Raw genomic sequence first — 19,062 nt, 5'->3', positions numbered from 1 at the left:
GTAAAAGCTGTATAAGAGGCTTCAGAGCCTACCTAACTTCTGCCAGAAAGTGGGTTAGCAGGTAGAGCCAGTTGGTAGTCAAAGAAATGCTATACAGTATATCGCATTCAGGGACAAATTGCATCCCTGGGCTGTTCAAAGGAAACCAAAATTGCTTGTCAGTGCATGTGACGAGGGCCATAAAATACTGCGATCTGTTGTTCCAATAATCTGCAAGTCGCAGGGATCATGGAAAAACAGTTGAAAAGGGCAACTGGCGGGAGCACCACAATTCTCGCGAACATTGGGCTGATCATGTGACAAAGCAATATCTCGCGGACCTTTTCCGCTCAAGTCTTGCGAGATGTGGTAGTGGTGGCTGTTCTGGCGTTACTAGGCGTACGTGCTCCAAAGAGGGGAGCTGGCGGAGCCCGTTTGGCTCTCAAGTCTGTATTCCGCACTTTTCTTACCCCCAGAGAAGGGAGCCACGCTCGCTTCCGACATCCATAGTCTCCGCTTCGGTGCATGGAGCTGGTCTGTGTACTCGGACCGAAGCGCACAGCAGGCCTTTTCCTTTGGGGGGTGGGAATGGAAAGGGGTAATAACGTGTATCCAGGCCTTTTTAATCTGCTTTCGGTTTCTTTAAGTGAATTTTATTTTGGGCTGGAGTAGATAAGTTCTCTCCCCCCCCCCCCCCCCCCCCCGGTACCAAGAACAGCAAAAGGAATGCCCAACCCGAAGAGGCATGGCAGCAATTTGGATAGTTGGAAAGCGCAGTGTTTGAGGCTTGGAAGGTAAAATATATTTAAGAAAAAGTTTTAACAATTTTCACTTTGTGCTGTACAAACTTGAATCCTTTGGTAAAGATGACGTTTAAAAGTTAGCTTTGATTTGACTTTCTTTGTTTTGTCTTCACTGTAGAATAGAAGCTCACACTTCAAGAAAAGATGAGCACCCTATTGGAGAGACTGCATACAAAGTTCAACCAAAATCGGCCATGGACCGAAACTATCAAACTCGTCCGCCAGGTTATGGTGAGCATCTGTGAATGGTACAGAGAGGAGATTTTATGGGTCATCCTTTGGGAGAGGTGATAATTGACTAAGAACCATGCAGACACTTCAAATTTTGAGTAAGAGATAGAAAAGTATAGTTCCTGAACCTGCTGATTGCAATGTGGATTCTGTTACACAGTGGTGTACCTAGGGTATATAACATGTGGGGCCGATTATTTTTTTAACACTCCCTCCTCATATAAAAAGGAATCGGAGGAGTACTTCCTCGGAGTTGCACCTGGGTGGACTCCCCTCCCTCCTTGGTACCCCACTGCCTGAGGAAGGAGATTTTGGTCTCCAAAAGTCAGTATTAAAATTAGTCCAAAAAAAAGATTATCTTATTTCTATCTTCTATTTATAAGTGTTTATCAATATAGCTATAATACTAAATCCTAAAGCAACAACAAAAAAACATATTTTTCTACCTTTTGTCATCTCTGGTTTATGCTTTCCTCATCTTTTCCTCATGCGTACCCTCTTTTTCTCTCCCATTTTTCTATTTGTCTCCATTCCCTCCCCCATGCTTCCTTCTTCTTCCCATCCCAACTCACCCCATGGTTTGGCATTTGCTTCTCTTCCCCCATGCTCTGGCATCTCCTCCCCTTCTATCTCTCCCTCCCCCATGCTCTGGTATTTCCTTCCTTTACCTACCTACCTACCTCCCTCTCTGATCTGACATATTGTCTCCTCCCCCTCTATGGCCTGGCATCTCCTTTCCCTCCTTTTACACCTCCTTTCCCTCCCTCCTTTTCTTCCCCATGGTATGGCATCTCTCTTTCATCTCCTTTCCCGGTCTTCCTTCTCATTCACTCTTTCTCTCCTATGGGGAGCAGCATTTCTCTCCCTCTTTATCGCCCTCCAGTCAGCAGCGCAACGTTCACAATTCGCTGCTCTTGCCGGCATCGGGCCTTCCTCTCTGCCGGGTCCCACCTACTTCTGTTTCTATGAAGGCAGGACCTGAAGGCCTAACGTGGGCAAGAGCAGTAAATTGTGAATGCTGCTACTGGAAAGAATTTCTTTATGCCGGCCCTCGGAGGAGTCATTGGCACACCCCCTTATGGCTGCACCTGGGCAGACCACCCCCCCTCGGTATGCCACTGCTGTTGCATAAACACAGGTTAGGTGATCAACCCATGCTTGCAGAAGGGTGTCAATCACATCCATCAAATTTAGTGCTTCTGATGCCTTGGGAGTAGCAGTGGCAGTGGCTTGGGGGAGGGCAGGGAGAAAGAAAGAAAAAGGGCAGGCAGGGAGACAGAAGGAAAGAAGAGAAACATAAAAAAAGAAAGGGAGGCAGAGAGAAAGAAAGGGCAAGGAGAGAGGAAGGAAAAGTTGGGGAAGGGAATGAGGTCTAGAGGAGAGGAAGCATACAGGCTAAAAGAAGGGAAGAAAGATTGGATGCACAGTCAGAAGAAGAAAGTGCAACCAGAGACTCATGAAATCACCAGACAAGGTAGGAAAAATGATTTTATTTTAAATTTTGTGATCAAAATGTGTCTGAATTTATATCTGCTGTCTATATTTTACACTAAGGTCCCCTTTTACTAAACCGCAATAGAGGTTTTTAGCGCAGGGAGCCTATGAGCGTCAAGAGCAGCGCTGGGCATTCAGCGCAGCTCCCTGCGCTAAAAACTGCTATCATGGTTTAGTAAAAAGGGAGGGGGTGTATTTGTCTATTTTTGTATGGTTGTTACTGAGGTGATAATGCATAGAGTCATCTGCTTTGACCTCTTTGAAAAACCCTGGAATAGGAATAATAATTAACATTTTCTATGCATACAGTGTGCTCTGTGTTTTTTTTAAATTTTATTGTTGGTAGATTATTTTGACTTGGTCATTTTAAAAGTAGCTCGCAAGCCCAAAAAGTGCGGGCACCCCTGCTCTAGAACATCGCTCCTTAGTTTTATCAAGTGGTGCAGTGAGGAGCCAGCACTTTACATCTTATCACCTCATTCTTTCTTTTTTTCTCCTCATGTACAGAATGGTTCTTTATTCTAAGCAGCTCTGGCACTAACAGTACTACGGGTGCCTTATGCTACTTTCATCACCACTTGCAGTCAGGTTCGGCATTTTATCATGGTTTTGGTTTTTTTATTTAGTTTTTCACCAGTATTTTCATTTATTTATTAAAGCAGCATTTTTTAACAGCCCGATGCCCCTCCCCTAACAGTGTACATTCAATCCACTGCCGACACTGTTTTGGCGCCTCTTTCAACAGATCAAATATTATAGCCCCACTGTCGCATGTTCACATTTATTCTGTGTACGAGTTTATCTCATCAGTGCAGAGACCTTTTCGTTAAGTTCATTTTACTCTCCCTTTTTTACTTTCCCGAGTGCTGTGGTTTTATTCTTTGGTTTTAATAGAAGCTCATTTGAAGAATAATTTAGATCTTTCCCAGGTTTCACTTTTCATCTACCTGGTCTTTTCTGGTTTCCTTTCTATAGTCTGCTTTTCATCTGGAGTCTTTTGAGTTTAGAATTAATAATAATAATAATAACAGTTTATATACCGCAATACCGTTAAGTTATATGCGGTTTACAGAAGATTAGTGGGGTACAAGTTGAGTTGACGTACAAGTTGAGTTAACTTAAGGGATGTGGGAACAATGGGGAGAAAGGGCAAGAGAGGGGAAGGAGGGAAGTGGGTCAGCTGTCTAGGTATTTCAGGAATAGGTGAGTTTTGAGGCGTTTCCTGAATACCTCATAAGTGGTGGGCAATAGGAGTTGTTCTAGGTCTTTACCCCATAGAGCAGCCTGATGTGAGAGAAGATGCTCATGGTGTTTTTTTAGTTTGCATCCTCTAACCGGGGGAGAAACGAAGTGCGAGTGGGAGCTTCTCTTGTGTTTGTTGGCTGAGAAGGAGAAGAGGTCAGTGATATATTTAGGGGTTAGACCGTAGAAAACTTTAAAACAGAGGCAGGCGAACTTAAACTTTACACGAGCTTCCATCGGCAGCCAGTGTAGCTGTTTGAAGTATGGCGTCACGTGATCGAACTTCTTTAGACCGAAGATTAGTCTGACCGCAGTGTTTTGCATTAGTTGTAATCGTCGCATATTCTTTTGGGTGAATTGCTAAGTAGGCAATGTTACAGTAGTCGAGTTGACTTAATACGAGGGATTGTACCAAGATTCTGAAGGCAGAGTTATCAAAGTATGCTTTAATGGATTTAAGTTTCCAGAGGGTGAAAACTCTTTTTGATTAGGGAGTCCACCTGATCTTTCATGGTGAGGCATTGGTCCAGAGTTACACCCAGTATTTTAATGGTGGGCTGTATGGGGTAGTTAAGTTTGTTGATGTCTAGTGGGGTTTTGGTGTCAAGAGGGTGTGGTGACATATTTTTATGGTTATAATTGTATGACATGTCTAAATCGGTCAAGTTATCCATTCTTTTTATTATTTTTTGTCCCCTCATATAGTGGCAGACCGCCCCGGGTGCCAGCCTTAGGGGGGTACACAGCCGGCTGGATCCAGAACCTGCCGAGCTGCTCTAAATGGCACCTGCACCTCAGCGCAGCTGCCGTACTTATTCCGAAGCAGAGTCGGCAGCCACACTGAAGTGCAGGAAGGTCCTGCTATGACTGCATTTGCCGCCTCTGCCTCCAGAAGACGTAAGTGGCGTCGGAAGGAGTGGACTGGCAGCTGCAGTCATTGCAGAACCTTGCCACAACTCCCTGCGTCTTCCGGCCCACCCCCTCCAACATCACTTACATCTTCCAAAGGCAGAGGCAACAGAAGCAGTCATCATGGGACCTTGCTGGTTTGGAGGGAGAGAGGAGCATAGAAGGGTGGTAGAGGGAGAAAAAGGGGGTCAGGGTGGTATGGAATGGTGGTGGAGGGAGAGAAAGGGGGCAGATGCTGATGGAATTGGTGTGCAGGGAAAGGAGAGAGAGACATAAGGGGGAAGGATACTGGATGGAATTGGGTTGGAGGGAAAGAAAGGGGGCAGATGGTGATGGAAGTGGGGGGAAGGGAGAGGAGAGAGTAAAATGCCAGACCATGGGTGTGTGGGAGAAGGAAGGGAAGAACAGGAGAGAGATGCCAGACCATTGGAGGAGGGAAGGGAAGAAGATGGATGCAGAATAATAGAGGTGAAGGGAGAGATGGAAGGAGAATACAAGGAGAGAAGATGCCATATAGAAGGGGCAGAGAGAGGGTAGACAGTGGATGAAAGGAAGAGAGTGACAAGACTATAAGGAAAGCAGAAACCAGAGAAGACAATGTAGAAAAAAATTCTATTTATTTTTTTGCTTTAGGGGAGATGCATCGCTGTTTCTGTGGTGTTGCATTGTATACAGAGTCCAGCTTCTCGGTGGTTCAATTTAACCTTTGTCTACGTTTTTAGATTTTATCCCCCCTTTTACAAAACTGTAGAGGGTTTTTTATAGCGCCGGCCATGGTGATAATTGCTCAGAATTCTAGGAGAGTCTGAGCTGTTACCACCATGGCTAAAAACCACATTATAGTTTTGTAAAAGGGAGAGGGGTTAGTTTGTGATTACATATTCCATACAAGGCGAAGGTGTTTTCTGTGTTCTGTGTGTTCGAAAGACATGGTTTTCAGTTAGGATTGACCTGTACTAGTCTGGCTTGTTTAGTTTTACAATGGGTGTATTGATGTTGTACTGCTCACTGCAGTATGTAAGATGCTGCCTTTTCCTAGGTACACTCTTGTGTGATGTGTGGATTATTACTAAAAATCATGTTTTTCATACAGATGGGGGTGTGTGTAAAAAAATGATGGGTGTCACATATGCTAGGTACACCACTGCCTTCATAGTTTATATCTAATCCACAAGCCTGCTTTTAGGACCTACAGGGTATGTATCCCTCTGATTCATGACAATTTCACTTCTCATGTTATCTTATTCATTCTTTTTATTATACAACTGCCCAGATAAGCATCAGTCTTTGACGTGATTGGACCTTGAAAACTAACGGCAACAGTGTTCTCCCCAGAAATTTTTTCCAGCCATGAAAATTATTTGCTGCATTTAGTGTGCCACAAAAAACGTTTGCTCCATTTAGTGTGCCAGAGTTAAAAAAGTTTGAGAGACGCTGCTCTATACTATTTGAAAGAGGGTAAATATCTAATTATTCACTTCTAGAATTGGATACTTCTTAAATTTAATAAAAAATTATGGAACCTTAAGAAAGGCTGCCATATTGAGCATTGGAAAATAACTAATAATAATTAACTAATACAAATAGTACACATTTAGGGCTCCTTTTACTAAGCTGCGCTAGCGGTTTTATCACACGCTTAGCTCGCGCAGAATTGCCGCACGTGCTAGACACAAATGCCAGCATTGAGCTGGCGTTAGTTCTAGCCATGTAGCGCGGCAATTCTGCACGCGCTAAAAACACTATTGCAGCTTAGTAAAAGGAGCCCTTAATTTTCCCTACCACCAAATTTCCCCGTCCCGCCCGGCCACTTTTTCATGCCACCCGGCTGGAAAACATTTCTGGGGAGAACACTGATCTAGAACAATTGCTTTCGTCCACTATTTATGAGGAATTCAGGAAGCGCCTAAAAACATATCTGTTCCTGAAGTATCTAGACCAGTGTTTTTCAACCTTTTTTGGGCAAAGGCACACTTGTTTCATGAAAAAAATCACGAGGCACACCACCATTAGAAAATGTTAAAAAATTTAACTCTGTGCCTATATTGACTATATATAAAGTAATTCTCTTGAATAGGAATCAAATAAACACAAAAAGTATTTTATAATTACTTTATTATGAAATATTAAGTAAACAGAATAGTGAAAAATTATAAAATACTTTATTCAGTGCGAAACCTGGGCCTGTTTGGCTGAACACAAAGCTGATATTCTGGCTGGAATCGAAGAAAGACACACACGTAGCTCTTCGTCAACAGCTCTCAGTCTCTCTCTGTATTTGGTTTTTATAGCATACAAAAATAGACAAATATACCCTCCATCCTTTTTATTAAACCACAATAGCAGTTTTTAGCGCAGGGAGCTGCGCTGAATGCCCAGCGCTGCTCTTGACGCTCATAGGCTCCCTGCGCTAAAAACCACTATTGCGGTTTAGTAAAAGGTGACCATATTGTAAAATATAGACAGCAGATATAAATTCAGAACTGTGCATAGTAAGTGAAGGGAAGTTTTCATCTCTGGGAATTTACCCAGTTAACTAAGTTATTTGGGCAAATTCCTTTGAAAACTGTGGTAATACTGCCTCCACTTTGCTAAATTTAAAATAAAATCATTTTTCCTACCTTGTCTGGTGATTTCTGGTTGCACTTTCTTCTTCTGACTGTGCATCCAATCTTTCTTCCCTTCTATCAGCCTGTATGCTTTCTCTCCTCCACACCTCATTCCCTCCCCCAACTTTTTCTTCCTTTCTCCCTGACCTTTCTTTCTTTTTTTCTGTTTCTCTTCTTTCCTTCTGTTTCCCTGCCTGCCCCCTTTCTTTCTTTCTTTCTTCCCTGCCGTTCCCCAAGCCACTGCCACTGCCATCGGGGAACAGGACCCACCAATGGATAACAGGCACCAAAGCCGATGCATGCTCTCCCTGACGTCAATTCTGCAATCGGAGAGGAAGTTCCGCCCAGCCAGGCAGCGATTGGCTTGCCCGAACTTCCTCTCCGACTGCAGAATTGACGTCGGGGAGAAGAAGACTTATCGGCTCGATAGATTAGATCACCAAGACAAAGTGAGTCCTAGGTGATCGACTTACTTTGCCTTGGCGAGCTACTGGCGCCCCTGCCTCGGGCCCCCTGTCAGCTCCGGGCCCCTGAATGCAGGACTGGTAGTACTGCCCTGATGGCGGCACTGCGGCACACCAGGCAACATCTGAACAGCGGTTGAAAAACACTGATCTAGACAGCTGACCCATATAACTTTCTCTTCAATAACGGTTCTCTTGACCTATTAACCACTTTCTTTCACCTCTATTAAGTTCAATCAATTTTACCATCTTTTAATCTTTGTAAACCGCATAGAACTTCACGGTCCTGCGGTATATAAACTGTTATTATTATTATCTTTCAGCTGCTCCTCCTTCACCAGTGGAGTATAGTGCCTTCAGTTTTTCCTTCAGCAAGCAAATTGAGAAGTGATGTTCTGTTCTGCTTTGTTCGGTTTTTATTATTTTTGGGTATTCCATTTCGGGAGGCTTCAGTGCTCAGGCGATCCCAATTTTAAGGATTCTGTGTCCTCTAGGCAGAGTTTCTGCAGGAGTGAGCTGCAGCTCACAGGGCAACCCCCAGGTTTACCTGTTGAACCAGCCTGCTTTGTGCTTCTTTGAGGCTCAGGGTTCATTCCCCTGGGAGTCAGCTCGCCTTCTGATTTGAGGGCAAGCTGTGGGCTCTGTTAAAGTTCTTTAAATAAGTTGGTGCAACTAGTAGAAGGAGGCATAGCCCCTGATGAAACTCAGTGTGAAACGGTGGGCAGCCATCAGGCACAAAAGATAAGTGCTTTCCTTCTTAAAGCACCTTAGCACTTTATATTTATCAAAGTTTGATAGTATGAATACTTAAATTAATTCTTACAGCATAAGCACTTTACCAAAAGACCAATGATGCCTTTACCACCCCAGTAAAGGCATGAAAAATCACTTAAGTAGTGACTTGGGTATTTGAGGTCTGGTTATCTAATACAGCTTGATTTGAATTTGTTCTCTGATTTATAAATTGCTGAACATTGAAATTCGATGATCTCCAGCTGTAAGTCCACGGGAACTTCATCTGGCTGGGTTCACAGAAAAAGGGTCTTCAATCACTCTGAATTTGATTTTCTCTTCTCTTGACAACATTAATCTTTTGTCGAATTCTTGAATTAATTTATCAATGTTGCGAGAATATTTCTTTCCTAGCATGGCATGTTTGTTAGAAGGAATAGTCGTACATATTGGGAAATGACTCGTCTCCTTTTGACAATTAATTTTTAAACAGTATAGCTTTCATTTTGAAAGCTCTTACTGATGCCAAAAGTTAGAAAATAAGCTGTGACTTTCCCTGCAGTTTTGAATTCAGTTTGTTCAAATGAGTGGTGATATCAATAAGAAAACATAGGTCGTTGCTCCAATCTTCTTTAAATTCAGGAAAATCCTTTGGATCGTTTTTCAAAAACTCTCCGATTTCCTCTGAGTTTAATGGAAAGTTGCAATAATTTCCCATAGCTTAGCCAATGAACCTCCGCATGATACAATAAATCCCCGAAATTAGCGCCAGCTTTTTCTAGAAATGCACAAATGTTCGATGTTTAAGCCCTCTTGCCTGGATGTAATTTACAACAGAAACAACGGCAGACATGACATGATTGTAACTTAGGACTTTGCTGCACAGCACTCGATGAATGATGCAATGATATTTGGTTAATTTTTTTCGCAGCAAATTCTTCCAGGAGTGTTACCACACCAATATTTTTGCCACACATCGATGGTGTGCCATCAGTGCAAATAGCCACAATATTTTCAAAAGTCATACTCAGTTTCTTAGTGATAGATTGCTTCACTTCATTTGAAATGTCATCACCATTAGTTCGGCCTCTCAGGAATTGATGGCACACCGTTTGCATCAAGGAGGGCACACCTTGGTCCATGGTGGATTCAGTCATCCCACACATCTGGATATTATTGTGGCGGGCTCTATTTTCACCGTCTTCAATTTTTAGCAATAGATCTTCATTATCACATTCTAATTAATCACAGCACTTTTGCAGCACCATTATGGTCCTGATCATTGGTTATGACCTTTTCTTCAAACTCATTTAGGCATTGCCCCATGTCATCCATTTTCTTATGTAGGCCATCAATATCGATTTTAAGTTTGCTTTTTAAGGAAAGCAAGGAGGATTTTAAGTTCTGAATCCAGTGGTTCAGATTTTCCTTGCTGGCCAAACTTAACTCGGGATGAAGCTGCACACATATGGCATTCTCTTATCGTGTGGCTCTGCTGAGTGCTACAGTCCAACTCCGCTGCCATCTTGTCAGCTTCAGAGTCGAGGGGCCCACCAGTGCGAAATACAAAAACTTGCAGATTTGGGCGCGATTTCTTGCCCGCCATGAGCAACACTGAAGCAGAAGCAAAGTTGCCTACACTTGTATAATCTTCCATTATGTGAGTTTTATGTGCAGCAGAGAGAGTGCATGCAAGTATGTTTGTTTGTTTATTCAGGCTTATATATTGTTTCTCGCTTGACCAACGAAGCGGTTTACAAAATAAATGCAGAAAAGAACTCCAAAATTCTATAGGAAAGGGTAAGAGAATGAGAACACAAACAAACCCAAGCGATCATCATAGAAACATGCAGAACCACCAAACAGTCATCAAACTTTTACAAGTAACCAGAAAGCATATTCATTGTGCTTATTCTGTAAATCAGATTGGTTGGGGTGCTCCCAGGACTGTTTGAAAAGCACTGTGATAGCCTAAATTTGAGGTTTGTTGCCACTTCAACATTGCTTACCAATGCTCTGATCTCCCCTATTATACAGGAGAAGCGAGTTGCAATGAACTCTGGAGGACACCAGCAACTAGTAAGCTGTCTCGAGACCCTGCAGAAAGCCCTGAAAGGTAAATGATTACCATTTTTTATTTTTTTTGTTTGCTTTGAATCTACTGTTTTAGTAAAAGATATGTGGACTATAAATTTTAAAAAGAAATATGTTTAGATTTTTCTGTAGCTTTTTATTTGGCTGACCATTCTCTGCTTCTTTCTCATCTCTCCTCCCTTGGCCTCAGTGTGTTAGTGCTATCTTGGTTTTCTTCTTTACTAACTGATCAAAAGTACACAGTACAGTGGTACCTCGGTTTACGAGTGCACCGGTTTGCGAGTGTTTTGCAAGACGAGCAAAACATTTGCAAAATCGGTGCCTCGGAAACCGAGCATGGCTCGATTTACGAGCACCCCTCCCCGCCACGATCTGACCCCCCCCCCCCCGACACAATTGGGCACCCCCCCCCCCGCTGCTTCTTACCCTCATCTGGGCACTCTTGAAAATCGGCCCTCGTCTGCTGGGCCTTGAGCATCTGAGCATGCTCAAGGCCCAGCAGACGAGGGCCGATCTTCAAGAGTGCCCAGATGAGGGTAAGAAGCGGCGGGGGGGGTGCCGGTTTGAGGCAGTGGGGGTGCCTGATCGCGGGGGGGGGGCCTTCGAGGGGAGCAATGCCGGTTCTCGGGGGGGGGGGGGAGGAAACGCATCAAAGCGAGTTTCCATTATTTCCTATGGGGAAACTCGCTTTGATAAACGAGCATTTTGGATTACGAGCATGCTCCTGGAACAGATTATACTCGTAATCCAAGGTACTACTGTATTTACAATGTCTTCTACATCTCAAACTTACAAACTAAACTGCAGTGTTCCATAAGGTTCCATTTTTTTTCTCCATTACTATTTAACCTGTTTCTAAGGGCTAGATTTAATAAGCAAACTGATTGTGTACCTATCGCTTTGCGACCCCTTTGCAACCGATTTTACTCTGGCCCGATTCACTTACCTCTCTGCCGACCATCCTCCGATCCACGCATGCAAATGAGAGGAACGGCATGCAAAGTAGGCAGGGACGCAATTCACTAACCAAAACCCTGCAACACCAACTGTGCTGGCCGATCACAAACAAGCGACTGTTGAAGACCAGTTGCTCAAGCCTTTTTTGACTGCTCTGCCTTCTGCCGCCCTGCTCTCTGCCCCGAACTCCTGCTTTCAGACTTTCCCGCCTGCACCGATTTCCCACTGCCCTGATCTCCTGCCTACCCCAAACTCTTGAAGCCCTGACTCTCCCGCTGCCCCGATTTCCTGCCTGCCCCAAACTCTCCCACCCTTCACCACAGTTTAAAAAAAAAAAAATTCTATGCCATCTACAGGTGGTCTGTGCATGCACTGGGATCACTATAGAGCAATCCGGGCAGGCAGTTGGGGCATGATTCCGATCGTCCTCATTTGCATGAGGGCGATTTGTGAATCAACCCCCCCGGACACGGATTGGATCGGATCGGATCCCTCATGGATCGGATCCGATCCAATCCGTGTCAGGGGGGTTGATTCACAAATCGCCCTCATGCAAATGAGGATGATCGAAATCATGCCCCAACTGCCTGCCCGGATCCCTTATGGATCGGATCCGATCCTTGCGCTTAGTGAATCTAGCTCTAAGTCCATTAGCCTCTCTCATTCAGTCTGCTGGTAATTTATTTATTTTTATCTTAAGGTTATATACTGCATAATCTCTATAAAGATAGAGCTTGGCACGGTTTACAAAAATTTTAAAGAAAGGAAAATATAAGAATTAGTGATTATATAGAGAGCAGAGAAGTTTACATTTTTAAAATAGCCACGTTTTCAGATGTGTTTGAAATAATTGGAAAGAGCCCAAATTACGCAGCTGGACAGGAAAATTATTCCAAAGCTCGTTTTGGTACTTCTCTATAAATCATTTTTCGATGTACAGCTTCTCAAAAAGGGTAGTGACATCATTAGAATATATGCTAGCTGTTCTCAATGAGTGCTCCATTGTCACCCATTGGGTATTTAGTTTAGGAAGCCTTGAGGGATGCAAATGGAATAATGTGTTCTTTTTGACATGATCCTCCAGAAAGCTTTTCAGCAGTTCTGTCATCTGTAAATATGAGTTGCTCTATCCAGAGCTGATAAGATGACTGCTCTCTCTCTTTCCATTATTTATCAGCTCTCATGGGAATGAAACAAGCTAGCTTAGGAGTTAGGACATAACTGAGGCTGTCTTGCTTATTGAGAGCACACAAATTCAGTGTAGTTAGCACACAAAAGTAAAAACTAAATTTATACTATTTGCATCAAAACTGAGGCCTATCATGTTCTCTGAAGTAGTATATCATATGGGGAAACTTCTGCAAGATACCCCCCCCCCTTAATTTAGTAAGGTGTTCAGGACAATTGCTATGCATAATTGAAGACCTAGCATATGCAAGATAATCTTATTTGTATTTATTATGAAGTCACTAGAATAGGTTTGAGAAGCATTGCTTTCCTGGCTATTACAAAAAATTTGAGAGAATTCTGAAAGGAATTAGGTTAGCAGCAAAATCTTCTCATATTGGGTTCCAGTTTTTCTATTTTGGCCTTAAATGGGGTTATGACCCCTGCATACAGTGGAATGGCTCAGTGGAACAGTGGACTGGGAACCACGGAAGCCAGAGTTCAAATTTTGCTTCTCTCCTTGTGATCTTCACTAAGGGCTGCGATAGTGTTTTTAGCGCGTACAGAATTGCCACGTGCGTTAAACCCGCGCTATACGGCTAGAACTAAAACCAGCTCAATGCTGGCGTTAGCATGTAGCATGTGCGGCAATTTAGCGTGCGCTAAAGTCGCATCACAGCTTAGTTAAAGGAGCCTTAAGTCACTTTACTTTCTGTGGCTTCGAGTACAAACTTGGGGGCTAGTTTTCAGCAGGCTGGTCCATATTGGTTAACTGGATTAACATATCTAGATAACAGGTTAAGTACACTGAATAGTTTTGCCATTGAAATATAACTGACTAAAGTTATAACATTAAACCTGCTATTTGTGTGGTTAAATAATTAAAGCAATTAAGATAACTTGGTTGGTATGGAATATCAAGAAAATTGACCGCAGGCTGTAGAGTAATAAAATTATAAAAATATTTTATAAAAGTGCATTAGGCCCAGCAAGGACATGTTTTGACAAGCACATATGTCGGAGGTAATCTGCGCACTATAAAGATGATAAATGTACTACAGACATTAGGAAACAAAATGTGAAACATGGCGGCAGATAAAGGCTAAGTGGCCCATCCGGTTTACCCATCCATAGAAAGGGTACTGCTGGGCATGGGGGGGAGGGAAGGGAGAAGAGGTACTGCTGGACATAGGGGAGGTAAAAGGAAGAGAGAAGAGGTACTGCTGGACCTGGCAGAAAGGGAGGTTGTTAAAAGCTTTCTGAAAATCTAGATACAATACATTAACCAGCTCACCTTTATCCACATGTTTATTTACACCTTCAAAGAAGTCAAGCAAATTTGGCGAGGTAAGATCTCCCTCGGCTGAATCCATGCTGACTCTAAAAATAATTTATATTCTGCATATTCTACAATTCTATGCGGATTACAAATTATTCAGGTACTCAAGCATTTTTCCCTAACTGTCCAGGTGGGCTCCCAGTCTATCTTAACGTACCTGGGGCAATGGGGATTAAGTGACTTGCCTAGGGTCATAAAAAGCAGTGTGGGATTCAAACCCACAACCTCAGGGTACTGAGGCTGTAGCTCTCACCACTGCACCACACACTCCCACATTAAATCATGTTTGTCTGCATGTTCCACAATTTTATTTTTTATAATTGTTTTCACCATTTTGCCTGGCACTGAAGTTAAGCTTACCGGTCTGTAATTTCCTGGATTTCCCCTGGAACCCTTTTAAAACTCAGCATAACATTGGCTCCCCTCCAATCTTCAGGTACCACAGACTATTTTAGCGACAGGTTAAAGATCACTAACAGCAGGTCAGCAATTTCATATATGAGTTCTTTTAGTACCCTTTGTCACTTTCTAACTTGTCGATTTGGCTTAGTACACCTTCACCCTTGAAAACCATTTCCAGTTCAGGTAGATCTTGCATCTTCTTCCATAAAGACCGAAACAAAAAATTCATTCAGTCTCTCCGCTAAGGCCTTATCCTCCCTGAGCGCCTCTTTTGCTCCCTGATCATCCAATGATGGATTCCCTCACAGGTTTTCTGCTTCTGATGTACCTAAAAAAATTGATATGCGTTTTTGCCTCTTTTGCAAGTTTCTCTTCATATTCTTTCTTGGCTTTCTTTATCAGTGCTTTGCATCTAACTTGCCAGTACTTATTTTCTTCATTTGGATCCTTTTTCCATTCTTTAAAGGATTTTTTTTTTTTGCTCAGATAGCCTCTTTCACTTCATCTTTTAACCATGTCAGCTCTCGTTTCATCTTTCCACCTTTGCTGATATGTGGAATACATCTGGTCTGGGCTTCCACGATGGTATTTTTAAATAACGCCTGGTTTTCAGTCCTAACCTTTGCAACTGTCCTTTTAGCTTCTTTTTAACCATTTTCCTCATTTTTTCATAGTCGCCCTTTTGAAAATTAAATGCCTTTACAGTAGATTTCTTTTGCGACGTCACTCCTGGTATCAGTTCAAATTTGATCATGTTTCCCAGCAGCCCCAACACAGTTAACTCCTATTTTATGCCTAGCATTCCATTAAGGACCAAATGTAAGATAGCTCCCCCCCCTCTTGTCGGTTCCTGGACCAGTTGCTCCAAGAAGCAGTCATTTATGACATTTAGGAATTTTACCTCCCTAGCACCCCCTGATGTAACATTTAACCAGTCAATGTTGGGGTAATTGAAATCGGCAAGTAACAAAGCTCATACTCTATAAACAATAGTTATAGAACCCCCTATAATTCCACTCAGTACTGCCAAATAATCACTCACAGCAAGAGGAAATACACCACCGCAATCATACACCACACACTAAATTCAAAGCAGAAACAGAGGGAAAAGGAGCACAAGAGAACCAGAAAAGAAAAAGAAAGTGGAGAAAAAGCCTCAGTTCAGCTTCATGGGCTCAAAAAAACTCCACTTTCTCTCATATGGGCTCCATTTTTTTTGAATCAAAATGTTCACTGAATCGAGTATCAGCGGTAGCCACTCCCCAGTTGGAGATTGAAACATCCAAAAGTCTTGGAAAATGCAGTTAAAGTTCAAAAATCACTTATAGGCACAGATTAAACTCAGCGCATGAGATGTCAAAAACACAAATACTTAGCTGCTGGTCATCTCATGCTTCTTGTGCCATGATCCCCCAAATGAACACGCACATGCAGGACAGCAGAACTTGAAATGGCATCTTCACTACAGGACCCGATAGGGAACTTCCTTTTTCACCGAGTCTTGCAAAAGCCACATTAAAAAAAAAGACAACCCATGGAATATTGAAGCACATGTGAACATGACTTACTCTGTGCTATTAATATCGTATGTGAACAAATACACTAAATGTTGTATTTTTTTTTTGTAGTTGATGGCATACACGTACATATCTGTGTTTATTACTTCTGGCAGAATCCTGCCCAACTGCACAGCATAGAATTTGCGCAGAATTCCCCATCCGTGCAGAATTCTGCACAAACCTTCCTTTCTGCCCCTGTCCCCATCACATCCTTTTCCCCCGCGCTGGTCTGGCATTTCTCCCTCCTACTGACACCCCTCCCCCCCCAATGACATGTTATACCTGAGAGCCTCCTAAGGAAGCAACAGTGGCGGCAGGCGGCTGGCAGAGGCAGTGCTGTGAACAGGATGCTGGCAGGGCCAGCCGCAAGCAGCCTGTTCACTGCACTGCCTGGGGGGGGTTGGTCGGAGAGAGGCCAGATGGTGACATGAATGCTGGATCACAAATTTTGAGGGGGGAGAAGGAGGGAACATGGATGCTAAGCTTGTGATGGGGGGAATAGAAAAAGGGTCATGGATCCTGTACTGCAAGTAGGGGAGAGAAGAGAGGTCATGGGTTCTGGACTTGCAAGTGTGTGGGGGGGAGGAGAGGAGGGAGCATGGATGCTAGACCTGTAAGTAGAGGGGAAAGGGGTTGAGAAGGAAACCCAGACCAGAAAGGGGTGCGATAAGGAAGAGATGCTTGACTGTGTAGAGAGAGGGGAAAAAAGATGCCAGAACATAGGGAGTAGGGAAGAAACTTGGGTGCAAGCAAGAAAAGGTGGTGGGTGGGGTGAAGAGACATGGATGCTGGACTTGCAAATGGGAGGGCATGGTAGAGAGAGGAAGAGAGAGTGACCAAGACCAGAAAGGAAATGGGAATGGAGGAAGAAATTCTTAACCAGCGGAGAGAGGGAAGGGAGGAAAAGATTCTTAGCCAGTGGAGAGAGAGATACCAGACTATGGGGGCCAAGGAGGGGATTCAGGATGCAAGTGAGAAAGGGGTGAGATTTAGAGGGAACAGAACTGCAGTTGGAGTGAGAGAGGGAACTGAGGAGGCTGGAACCTGAGACAGGAAAAGGCAGGAAGGAATTTCAGGATAGGAGAATTCTACTCAAAACACTACAAATAAACTTAGGAGAATTTTGAAATATTGTGCACAGAATTTTCAAAAATTTTGCATATTCCGCCAGGAGTAGTTTTGTATAGATGTACACCCACATAGATATGGTGCAAGAGAGGCAGAACTTGTATTTCTAGTGCAGCAGGCACATCATTCCTGAACCTTCGGGTAGTCAATCTATTCCCACAAGAATTCATGTAGAGAACCTCATTATTTTTTGCTCTGCCTCCCATCTCTCTGGGCTGTCCTCCAACTCCCAAGTTCTCTCTATATACGAGATGGTAGGAGCCAGCCTCTTCCTGTGTCTTATTCCTTTCTTTTAGAAATTTTTTTTTTTCTATCCATTTGTGAGTCTTTCAGTGCTGCACAGGCTCCCTGTTCTGTAACATCTCTGGCTGCAGAAGAGCTCAGATTCCAGAGGTCAGAAGTCTGTAGCCAAGAGGCAGACTGCTTGGCAATACACCCACTTGGCCAGTCTGCACTAACTCTTCGGGAACTTGGGGACTGTTCTCTTGATAGCAAGGCTTGCCCCAGATTCTGGTTGCAGTGGGCTTGAGCACAGGCTGAGTGACTTGGTGGCAGTTTTATCCAGGATCAGGGCCAACTGCATTTCTTCCTCCCAGCTCCACATGTGAGGTGCAGTGGGGGCTGAGGTCTCGGGCCATTCGTTGGGTCTGAGAGGCAGTCTGAAAACACAAGTAGTCTGGTTTCCAGGCTTGTTTGAGGCAGAAGTTTTCCCAATAAGCTAACTGCAACTTCAGTACAGGCAGTTCTCAGCACCCACATTGCACAGTGAGTACAAGGCTGACAGCCTTAAAACTGAAAGTGTGGGACTTCAGTGACGTCACCACCCAGTATGGCTGAATGATTGAGAAGCTCTCCACACCGCCAGCTAAATAAGCAATAAAAAGCATTATCTGCTCATTTTCTTTGCTGGATTGTGCTTTTATAGTACGTGAGCCTGGAGCCGATGCATGGTTAGGAAAAAATTGAGGCTGGACTTACACGCATTTGCTTACCAACTCTTGCCTGCACGAAACAGCATGGCGCTGGTCATGGCAGAGCTCCCGGAGTTGTTGGCAAGATTGGATGGATCCGTAGGGGCTGATGTGCTGGAAAGCATCACGGAAACTTTGCTTGCCAAACGTGTGGATCTGCAGTGCTGAATGAACACCTTGCGGACCTCCTTGACTACATTAAAAAAAGAGCTCCGTACTTATATGGGAGGCCTGCACGACCAGATGGGCCAGAGACTTAATCAGAAATCACACCAAGGACATCCACTCTATTTTCTGGTTTAAACTAAAGGGTTCCACTGTATTTAATGAAAAGATCCACCGTTGTGAAATTGGATGTCCTTGGTGTGATTTCTGATTTGCTACTCTCTATCTCTGACGTAAGTGAAGACGGAGGTTTAAATATAGAACAAAAAACGCCGCCGGCCATCTTGTTCAGAAGAGACTGTCAGATCAGAATGGTGCAGAACAAAACTATAAGGGGTAATTATTTGTTCTAAAAACTTATGATGGGTGATTTAACCCTATAAATAAAAACAATGTAACACAAGATTTGATTTTTTAGAATAACATGTAAATTTTGTTGTAGGGGACTTCTGGCAAAACATGTTGAAGTGACAGGTCCCTTCCCGATATGAGTAAACAATACAAAAGATAAGTTTTTACTATTTATATATTGCTATTAAGCAAGTTTTGAGTGAGCACGGAGCACTTTAAAAGAAAATTTAAAAACCAAAAAATAATTTATAAATGAAAAAAGCAGGTCTGAGAAGGCCAGTGCTAAAAGTAATTTAGCCATTGAAAACACTTGGCTATTACTGGCACTTTTGAAGAACTTGCAGAGAAATGTTATAAAGAAAAGTTGATTTAAAGCATATGGGATACTGTTTGGATAATATGGTAGAAAAAATACAAAACACAAAGATGCAACCAGGCCAACATAATTACACGGTAAAAAACAAGG

At 43.2% G+C, this 19,062-nt stretch overlaps 1 protein-coding gene across 2 annotated transcripts in view; it reads left to right on the top strand.

The window, feature by feature from the left end:
* Window positions 1–223: 223 nt before the first annotated feature.
* MED1 (mediator complex subunit 1) overlaps window positions 224–19,062 on the top strand; it is a 98,016-nt gene continuing 79,177 nt past the window's right edge. Inside the window, exons 1-3 of one of the 2 annotated variants that reach the window (XM_033917376.1) lie at window positions 224–773; window positions 901–1,013; window positions 10,501–10,579. In XM_033917376.1, coding sequence (XP_033773267.1) covers window positions 927–1,013; window positions 10,501–10,579 — 166 coding nt within the window. In that variant the 5' untranslated portion in view covers window positions 224–773; window positions 901–926. Of the gene's footprint in view, window positions 774–900; window positions 1,014–10,499; window positions 10,580–19,062 lie in introns of those variants that run through there. The other variant, XM_033917377.1, reaches the window with a different exon arrangement.

This window comes from Geotrypetes seraphini, chromosome 13 (genome assembly GCF_902459505.1).
Source record: "Geotrypetes seraphini chromosome 13, aGeoSer1.1, whole genome shotgun sequence".
Taxonomy (NCBI): domain Eukaryota; kingdom Metazoa; phylum Chordata; class Amphibia; order Gymnophiona; family Dermophiidae; genus Geotrypetes; species Geotrypetes seraphini.
Note: the sequence above shows the minus strand (reverse complement) of the source record. Positions and strands in the feature narration are given on the sequence as shown.